The 10,271-nt window shown below is 40.6% G+C and overlaps 1 protein-coding gene across 1 annotated transcript; it reads right to left on the reverse strand.

The window, feature by feature from the left end:
- Positions 1-7,817: 7,817 nt before the first annotated feature.
- Positions 7,818-9,425, reverse strand: LOC148718365 (uncharacterized). The gene is made up of 2 exons (XM_088741476.1): positions 9,198-9,425; positions 7,818-9,098 (listed from the first exon to the last, which is right to left on the reverse strand). The coding sequence occupies exons 1-2, from the start codon at positions 9,306-9,308 to the stop codon at positions 8,034-8,036; spliced, it is 1,176 nt and encodes a 391-aa protein (XP_088597602.1). The 5' UTR covers positions 9,309-9,425; the 3' UTR covers positions 7,818-8,033.
- Positions 9,426-10,271: the final 846 nt, after the last annotated feature.

Below are 10,271 nucleotides of genomic sequence, written 5' to 3' on the forward strand. Positions count from 1 at the left end.
CTCATTTTTCTCAGTTGATATCCTGAGCAAACTAAATTCCCGGAATTGATGATATCGCAATGTCACTTTCGATGTGTACATGTCGATCAAAAGTGTACTGGTTGAAACGCTCAAGAGAGAAGACAATCGCCAGCATCTCTTTCTCTATTTGAGCATACTGGGTTTCTGTATCGGTAAGGGAACGACTTGCGTACTCTATAGGCTTGCCGTTCTGAAATATTGCTGCGTCGAGGCCACTTTGGCTCCCATCACACTGTATGGTGACGTCTAGGGAAGGTTCGTAGTAACGTAGAACAGGCGCTTCTGTTACTAGCCGCTGCACGTTTGCGAACTCCTGGTCTTGTTCCGAGGACCGGTTCCATGGACGTCCATCTGAGTCAGGCGATGAATCGGTTCCATGACTTCAGACAGTTTCGGAAGGAACTTGGCTAGATAATTGACAAATCTGTTGAGGCGCTGAACGCCCTCCACATCTTGTGGCTTCGGCAATTTTTTGATCGCCTCTACTTTGGCAGGATCAGGCTTCAGGCCCTTGTTCGTCAGGAGATGCCCCCATCAAATTTACCTCGCTCATCCTCAGCTTCATCTTGTCTGGGCTAAGGACAATGCCGCAATCCTTGCACCTGTAAAGGAGATCTCGTAGACTCCTGTCGTGGTTTGCAGTGGCTTCTTCGTCGGTCTCTCCAGTGCCATAAATGAGGATGTCGTCTGCGATGCACAGATTACCAGGTAGGTTTTCCAGTGCGCGAGTTAAATGCTTCTGGAAAATCTCGGACGAGGCGGAGAGACCGAGGGGCAAAGGAATCCATCTGTACCTTCCGTAGGGTGTTGCGAAGGTCGTGAGTACACTGGACTCAGGGGCAAGGACACAGTGCCAGTATCCCGACTTGAGGTCAACTGTCGAGAATACTTATACTTTTGAGAGCTCCGGGGGTATGTTCTCAAGTACAGGAAGCTGATACCTTTCTAGTCATTGGAGTTATAAGCAAGAGTAAGAGCTGAGTTGTTCGTGTAACGCAGTTTACCTCTGTGGCGGGGCAAACAAGGAGGTGAAGGTTTGGTTGTGTGGTGAAAGTAAACTCGAAACAGTTCAGTCGTTTATAAACATAGCAGTACTGTCATGTTTCTGATTTAAAAGCGGCAAGTTTTCAGTAGCACGTTGCAAACTAGTCCACAGGTAGAGCTTCTCAATTCATCCAGCTTTTTATCATCGGGAAACTATAAAGCTAAACAACACCACTATTTTTATCAATAAGGTGGTGCCTCCAATGCAGAAACGGTTATCGTGGCCATAGACTTGAATATGATTGATTTTTTTACTCTAGGTGTGTACAGTAATTGTTCTCAATTAAGGCCTGGCATTTGGGAAAGAGGTCTATTGTTATCATCGTTACTACTTTTATTATTTCTATGACTACTGAGTGCAGAACAGGAAATCATCTTGGACTCAAACAAAGCTTTGCGTTGCTTTTCCTATCATATTAGTATTTATATCATACAATACAATACAAATGCCTTTACTTAATGTGGTCAAATGTTCTTAGCTAATTAGCTACTTTTAGCTACTTTTTTTTGGCATGTCTACTTTACAGACATGCCACAAAAAATAAATAGATAAACTGGAAATAATAAAAAGAGAAGATTTCTTATAAAAACCTGTTTAAAAATATATTCATAGAATTGAAAAATGATTTAAAGTAAACTCGAAACAGTTCAGTCGTTTATAAACGGAGCAGTACTGTCATGTTTCTGATTTAAAAGCGGCAAGTTTTCTAGCATGCTGCAAACTGGTCCAGAGGTAGAGCTTCTCAATTCATCCAGCTTTTTACCATCGGGAAACTATAAAGCTAAACAACACCACTATTTTTATCACTAAGGTGCTGCCTCCAATGCAGAACCGGTTAACATAGACGAGGAAATGGAGAAATTTGAGTTAGGTTTGTACGGTAATTGTTTTCAATAAGGACTGGCATTTAGGAAAGAGGTCTATTGTTATCATCGCTACTACTTTTATTATTTCTATCAATTCTGAGTGCAGAACAGGAAATTATCTTTGACTCGAACAAAGCGAGTTGCTATTTCTATTATATTAGTATTTATATCATACAATACAATACGAATCCCCTTAACTAAACGTGGTCAAACGTTCTTAGCTAATTGAATACTTTACAGACATGCCACGAAAAATAGATAGGTAAACTGGAAATAATAATAGAAAGAGAAGATTTCTCATAAAAACCTGTTTAAAAATATATTCATACAATTGAAAAATTATTAAAACTAAGAGTAGATCGCGATTGAAATGTAAAATTTGAGAAATCCAACATAGACATTATGTAACATAGCTTTGTTCCTAATTATACAGATCAAATGGATACATCTGTTGATGACCAACAAGCTTCCTTGTTAGGTTAGTATTTAGAGAAGGCACACGATACTCTGACGTACCACAGGATTCTAGGCAAGTATCAAATAACGACTTCCAGGACTTGTATCACATTTTAAAATCAATTTTCAAAAGAAAATTAAAGAACGGTTATACAGTAAAAACCCGTTTGTAAGAACTTAGTTTTTTTCATGTCTGGCAAAATAGGTTCTTATGTTTTGGAGTAGTTACTGACAACTTAGGAAAAACAGGTTCTTAATAGGTTCTTAAAAAATCTTTAATGAAAATGCTGTTAAATAATTATTAAAGTAAATAATTATACTACTTGACTGGGAGCTATAAATATAGTGGGGAAACTGTATTGTGACATGTTTTATGGAAGTATCAAATGTAGAGAAAACATCTATTTTATAGTTACAGACGTATTTTACAACAACATTGTTTCATTATCCAGAATGATTCTTCATATAAGAACCATGCAGGTTGTGCTGGGTAAACAGGTTCTTATATTTTTGGGTATTAAAATCCAAAATTTCTGCCAAAATGGTTCTTAATTACTACGTTCTTACACGCGGGTTTTTACTGTATTACTCTTTTAAAACTCAAAACGTGGTCAACGTAATGGTTTTACACCTATCTGTAAAACCGAATTGAAGAGTCATGGCTCTAATGGGATTTACCTTAAGCCGTCACGACACCATGCGCATATTTTACATAAATTTCAGTCGGTTCTTCCAATCGCTGCCTCTCGCCCTTGGCTTTGAAACAAAAATTTGGGCTGCAATGCCTCAAGCGTGTTGAGAGGCATGCCTGTTTTTTTGGTCAAGACACCCAACGAAGTTTAATTTTATTTCTGTTGAAAGAATTAAGGTAATGCTCTCTTTGACCTAAGAATGCCAAATATGTATATGAGAACGATCCTTCGCAGTAAAGCACTATTTGAGCAATAGTGAAAATCAGACCTGAAAAAAATTTCAGGCCTGTACGGGATTCGAACCACTGACCTCTGCGATACTAGTGCAGCGCTCTACCAATTGAGCTAACAAGCCAACTGGGAGCAGGCCATCAAATTAATTCGATATAAACCCGTAGATGATAAATCAAACAACAATAAACATATGAAACATATGTGTGAACTGCGGTTATGAGACGTATATGAGAACGATCCTTCGCAGTAAAGCACTATTTGAGCAATGCAGTAAATGGTTTGAACCCGGGGGTAACATGTGAAGGTGTAGTCTGATCGTCCGGGTGAGTGTAGTCCTGAGAAGGACTGTTGTCGGTGGCAGTGACTGACGTTTCGACAACCTGTGCGGAAGTCATCATCAGAGTCAAGTGAGTGATTGTTGTCAGTAGAATGTTCTTATTCCAGTTCGTGTGAAATGATCGGTTGGTTTTGCCGTGATGTTATTGGCTGTAAGACTCAAGCGACGTAAGTCGTTCGTGATTGGTCTGTTTCGGTCTGTCGGTAAAGCTAGGTTGTTCTTTTTCGGTCGTTTGTGATGTTTATGTCGTGAATGAGTCGTTTGTATGGGGCGGGTAGTTGTTGACATCTGTTTAGGGGAGTCTGTTCTAAGTTAGTAAACCAGCTTTCCAGAGTCAGTCGTTGAAAATAATCAGTGCTGTAGGTTAGGCATTGCGCAGAGTCCCAGTCAATGTTGTGGTTGGTAAGTCGATGGTGTTCAGCAATGTGATTGCTGACATCACCTTTCCTCGTCGCCCGTCTGTGTTCAGTCAGTCTTGTTGTGAGGTTTCTGCCAGTCTCACCGATGTAGGAGGCTTGGCAGTCGGAACAATTGATCTTATAAATCGTTCCCTGTCTGTTCCTCGGTTCGTCTTTGTCTTTAACGTTGGTTAGTAACTGACGTAGTGTGGTGATGGGTTTGTGGGCGACGCGGATATTGAAGGGTAGTAAGATGCGCGAGATGTTTTCAGACATACCTTTTATGTACGGTATGGTTGCTGTAGTCGTAGGGGTTGCGGTGTCGTTTGTTTCGGTAGTGGTAGTGGGTCGGTGAGTGTTTCGTCGGATGAAGTCGTTGTTGTAGTTGTTCTTCGTAAAAACACGGTGAAGGTATTTGTTCTCGTCGGATAAGCTGTCTGTCGAGTCACATACTAGTTGTGCGCGTCGTGTTAGAGTTCTGATAGTTGTGGCTTTGTGTGATGTAGGGTTGTAGGATGACTCGTCTAGTAATCTGTCGGTGTGTGTCGGTTTCCTGTAAACTGTCGTTCGTAATGAGTTGTCGTTGTGGCTTACCAGGCAGTCTAGAAAAGGAAGTTTGCCATTTTCTTCGACTTCTCTGGTAAACTGTATGTCAGTGCAACGGTAAACACTACAAACAGTTACACGGCACTGCCATGGGGTCTCCAGTTTCTGTTGTTATAGCAGAAATTGTGATGCAGAACATCGAGGAACGCGCCCTTTCGACTTGCCGACAAACGATACCGCTTTGGTTACGTTACGTTGACGACACATTCACCGCCGTTCGACACGACGAAATTGACGCATTCCACAACCACCTTAACGAACAAAACACTGACATACAGTTTACCAGAGAAGTCGAAGAAAATGGCAAACTTCCTTTTCTAGACTGCCTGGTAAGCCACAACGACAACTCATTACGAACGACAGTTTACAGGAAACCGACACACACCGACAGATTACTAGACGAGTCATCCTACAACCCTACATCACACAAAGCCACAACTATCAGAACTCTAACACGACGCGCACAACTAGTATGTGACTCGACAGACAGCTTATCCGACGAGAACAAATACCTTCACCGTGTTTTTACGAAGAACAACTACAACAACGACTTCATCCGACGAAACACTCACCGACCCACTACCACTACCGAAACAAACGACACCGCAACCCCTACGACTACAGCAACCATACCGTACATAAAAGGTATGTCTGAAAACATCTCGCGCATCTTACTACCCTTCAATATCCGCGTCGCCCACAAACCCATCACCACACTACGTCAGTTACTAACCAACGTTAAAGACAAAGACGAACCGAGGAACAGACAGGGAACGATTTATAAGATCAATTGTTCCGACTGCCAAGCCTCCTACATCGGTGAGACTGGCAGAAACCTCACAACAAGACTGACTGAACACAGACGGGCGACGAGGAAAGGTGATGTCAGCAATCACATTGCTGAACACCATCGACTTACCAACCACAACATTGACTGGGACTCTGCGCAATGCCTAACCTACAGCACTGATTATTTTCAACGACTGACTCTGGAAAGCTGGTTTACTAACTTAGAACAGACTCCCCTAAACAGATGTCAACAACTACCCGCCCCATACAAACGACTCATTCACGACATAAACATCACAAACGACCGAAAAAGAACAACCTAGCTTTACCGACAGACCGAAACAGACCAATCACGAACGACTTACGTCGCTTGAGTCTTACAGCCAATAACATCACGGCAAAACCAACCGATCATTTCACACGAACTGGAATAAGAACATTCTACCATAGTTAATTGAGGGGACTGGTTATGAAGCTCGGCGAAGAACAAAGGACTATGTCTTTGTTTACGTTTTTAAAGGTCACGTGACAATGACCGTGCACACATTTTCAAGATGGCGTCGCTTGCCTGTGCGCGTGTTCTCGAACGGTGAAAGCTTAAAGTTAATTTAGAGCGTATTGGAAAAGATTTATTGGTCACACAGGTGTTGAACAGTTAGAGAAGTAGTTTGTGTTTGTGTATTGCGAAATGCCTGGCGATAACTGTGCGGTTTTCGGCTGTGGCTCGTGTAGAAGGACGAAAGGAATCGGGATTTGGAAGCTGCCTTTCCCGAGAAACGACGAGTACAAGAAGTGGAGACTGGAGTGGCTAAATGAGATAAAGAAGACTCGTGAAGTTGATAGCGATTTCCAGAAACAGATTGATGGTGACAGAGTTTATACATGCGAGAAGCACTTCGCTCCTGAGGACATAGAGATATGTAAGTAATGCCAAATGATAAACAAGCTGATCGTAACATGACAACATAGTGGGGTAGCTTGTTGTTCTTTTGGGCTTCATTCTAATAATCTTTCTTACTTTTCCAGTTCAAACGGCGAAAATGACAAAGAAGAAACCAATGTTTGGGGCTCTACCTGTTCGGAACATGCCAAAGAGAAGCCACGAAACGGACAAGACGACTCGAAGGCCGCCAAAAGTTGTAGTGACTGTCGAGGAGAATGGGTTGAAGCTTTTACCCAAGATCACCTACGAGCACATCAAACTCAGCTCCTACTCTTGCATGCGAGTCAATTTGGCTGCTCAGGTTCTAAGCGCAACAGTGATGACGGCCTACAGCACCCCTGATACAGCGGCGACTGCAAGATTGTGTAAGATGATGGATCAATTCTTCGATTGCCTTAATGTTCGCAGTACTACCGAGCATCTGAGAAAGAGAAAGCCACTCCTTGCACCATACACATCCATTGATGACCCAAGATTTCTGTGGCTTGAGGGAGATTTCCTTGATTATCTAAGTGCCTGGAAGGAGAGCACAAAAGACAGACCGGGGAACTTCACACAGAATGCAAGAAGCAGGATGTTCTTATCATGGCAGACGCACGAAGGCCTTAAGATAACCACCCATTCAGTTGTTGAAGCAACAAGGTTTCTGTTGAACGAAGGCATGGACTTTGTGCTAACTGAAAGGTTCTGCCAGGATCCTGCAGAGGAGTATTTTGGCAACCAAAGAAAGCTGGGCAGAAGGAGTGACAATCCTGATATCAGAATGTTTGGCTACAATGATAACACAATCAGGATGCAGCGAGAAATTTCATGCCAGTCTGGGAATACACGCGGTCGAAAAGATAAGAACAGAGCATGGGATAACATTTCTAATGACCCTCTACCCAAAAGGGGTAAACAGTAATTATGTAGTTTTTCTAAAACCATGCAAGATATCATTACTATTGACACAAAATGCTTTACAAATATATAAATATGTATAGGTAATCGCATGATTTTGAGTGCAATTTTGAATAACTACGCGCAAGTAAATTTTTAACTAACAAAATTGCACGAGCGAGTGCAATTTGTAGACTTTGAAAAATTTACGAGTGCTTATTTATTCCAAATTGCACGAAAAAAACATGCGATTACTTGTTAATAATATACATACAAAAATTTAATTTCAACTTTCTGCACTCAATTTCAACTTTCTGCACTGTTTGGGATTATTTGACATGCTCTAAGCCAATTAGCATGCAGACATTTTTGCAGGTATATTATTAAGCCTGAAACAATAATTTTGCCTCAAAAATATTGCATTTTCATACTTGCATTAGCATTCAGTCTTAATTTGCAGTATTCAGTGGTTTGTTTAACTTGAATGGTCAATGCCTCTTTGTAATTGTTAAAGAAACAAGCATGCCAGTTGCATTATATGGTAGCAGTAATAACTGTTAAATATATATATATATTATTGAAGATTCAGAATAAAATATCCAAAGCTTGAAACCTGTGTTTGTCATATTAAATTATTTTGGTGCTTGATCAGTCCATAGTTATTGACTATGTTATACATCATGATAGGGTATTTACATTCAACACATGCCGTGTAAGATAACAGCAACTTTAACAATTCAATATTATTCAAAAATTTTAAAACTGATCTAAGGTTGTCTTTCTTTTCCACAATCGTTACTGGCTCTCGTGATTTCCTTGCGAAGTGCTTTAGCCTTAACTTGCTTTGCTTTCATTTTATGTTTCTGTATCACATCTTTGGCAAAAGAAAAGGAACGTACTCTCACAAATAAGCTAACAATATTTTGTAATACGTCCTTGCCAACATTCTTACAGATGACCAGTTCAGAATCAGACACCAATGTGTTGTATGCTGAAACTGTTGCAACATCATTAATAGACTTCATTATGATACTGTTGATGTCAATACTCTGTAAGCCAGACTTTGCTGTGGCAGCCCTAAAATAGTTTTCTGTTCTTAAAAATATTGTTTGAGCACTTTTTGTGATACTCCACAAACCCCCACGATTCAAACAGTTAATGAGTTTCTGAGTGTCTTTAACATTTTCAGCCTCATCTTTACATTTCCCAGCCTTCAGTAAAGAAATCGCTTGTTCACTTTCTGCTGATTTAGAGATCTTTGAATTGACATGCTTGTTATGTAACTTATGAAGCACATAACCTCCAAGGTATTGCAGCCCAGCCATTTCTTGCTCTAATAATGGAACATTTGTAGCTTCTAAATTAGGAGTACTCGTAGCAGCCTTCTCTTTACTGTATGATAACATACGATCAGCAACTTTGGTAGATAGCAGTGTAGCTGCATTTCGTGACAATCCCTCGAAATACTTCATGGCATTCAGTGGCACAGCTGAGTAGAACTTTGTGTAGAACTTTTCAGCATCTCCATTTTTAACTAAACCTTCATAAGTCTTTCGGAGTTCACAGAATTCCAATGTTTGTTCCCCAAGTTTTACAAAAACATACGATCTAAGCTCGTCCCTTAAGCCTTTTGGGAAAACCTTGTTATCAGCGAGTTTGAGCTTCACTTCGTCGACCATATTTGCCAAGATTTCAGCCGTAAAAGTCTCGCTTTTTTCTTCATCCTGTCTCGCAGAGTCTTCTTGGTGCTTTAGGGATGTGTGCCTTTTCAGACCTCCCTTGCTCTTGTACGTTTTCTTGCAAAGGTCGCAGATTAGTCGGCTGTTTTGGACCTATTCACGAAAGCACATATATTTCGAGATTAGAACTGACCCGCTTTATAAGTCCAAAGTTGCCCTTATAAAGAATTATCAAACACTGTTATATCTTACCTCATTTACTGCTTCACTAAATTGCTCTTGCACAACTTCTTCAGCCTCTAGTATATCAATAATGGCATCGAAATCGTCTCCGAATAAAAAGAGATCGTTCACGTCCGCCATGTTGTTTTGGAATGTGCACGGTCAATGTCACGTGACGGGCTAAAGCAACATAAACTCAGGCGCCTTTGTTCTCTCCTTTGTTCTTCGCCGAGCTTCATAACCAGTCCCCTCAATTAACTATGATTCTACTGACAACAATCACTCACTTGACTCTGATGATGACTTCCGCACAGGTTGTCGAAACGTCAGTCACTGCCACCGACAACAGTCCTTCTCAGGACTACACTCACCCGGACGATCAGACTACACCTTCACATGTTACCCCCGGGTTCAAACCATTTACTGCATTGCTCAAATAGTCAAGGACGCATCCAAACCGGTCGCAAGACACTTGATCTCCCTAATCGTTCTTAGCGGCATATTGCAGTCTTTCAACTTTCCCCTTCTGCCCTTCTAGGAAGTTTGGAGAGCTTATTTTCTTATGAATCGTAATTTTTTCCCTTTCCTGTAGATGTGCTTTGCATGATGTGCTGCGAGCGGAAGAGAGACGTTGTCTTTCTTCACGAAGACCTGTCCATTCGACACAGCTGTTGCTGTTCTGAATGTGCCGCAAGATTGAACAGCTGTCCCATCTGTCGAGGTGAAATAATTCACTGGATTCCACATTCTGAACATAACAGCAACAGTGATCTTTTTAGTTCCTCAGTACCGTTCAAGTTTATTTTAGTTAAGAATTTTTAGATTTTTAAATTAAATTTTTTAATTAGGAGTCAAATGATCTTTTTAGTTCTTCTCAGTGAACTTTATCTTAGTTAAGAATTTTTAAAGTTTTAAATATTTTAATTTTTTAATAATTTTTTTAACATAGGCCAGTGTTATGGAGAGCGTTGCGTTACATAATCACTAAAAATAGACCTCAACGCTGAGTCAGCTGACTCATTGAGAACTTTTAATGGAACTCTCTAGAACCCCTAGTCAGTGTTGAGATTATGTCAAGTTTAAGCCGTATTGATTTGTTTGTTT

The sequence above is a fragment of the Stylophora pistillata genome, chromosome 12 (genome assembly GCF_964205215.1).
Source record: "Stylophora pistillata chromosome 12, jaStyPist1.2, whole genome shotgun sequence".
NCBI lineage: Eukaryota > Metazoa > Cnidaria > Anthozoa > Scleractinia > Pocilloporidae > Stylophora > Stylophora pistillata.

What these genes read in the sequence shown, in the direction of transcription:
- LOC148718365 (XM_088741476.1), bottom strand. Translation starts at nt 9,308, where the DNA reads ATGGCGGACGTGAACGATCTCTTTTTATTCGGAGACGATTTCGATGCC. An exon ending in TTAGTGAAGCAGTAAATGAG is followed by an intron (nt 9,099 to 9,197) that starts GTAAGATATAAC and finishes TTTCGTGAATAG; the next exon opens with GTCCAAAACAGCCGACTAAT.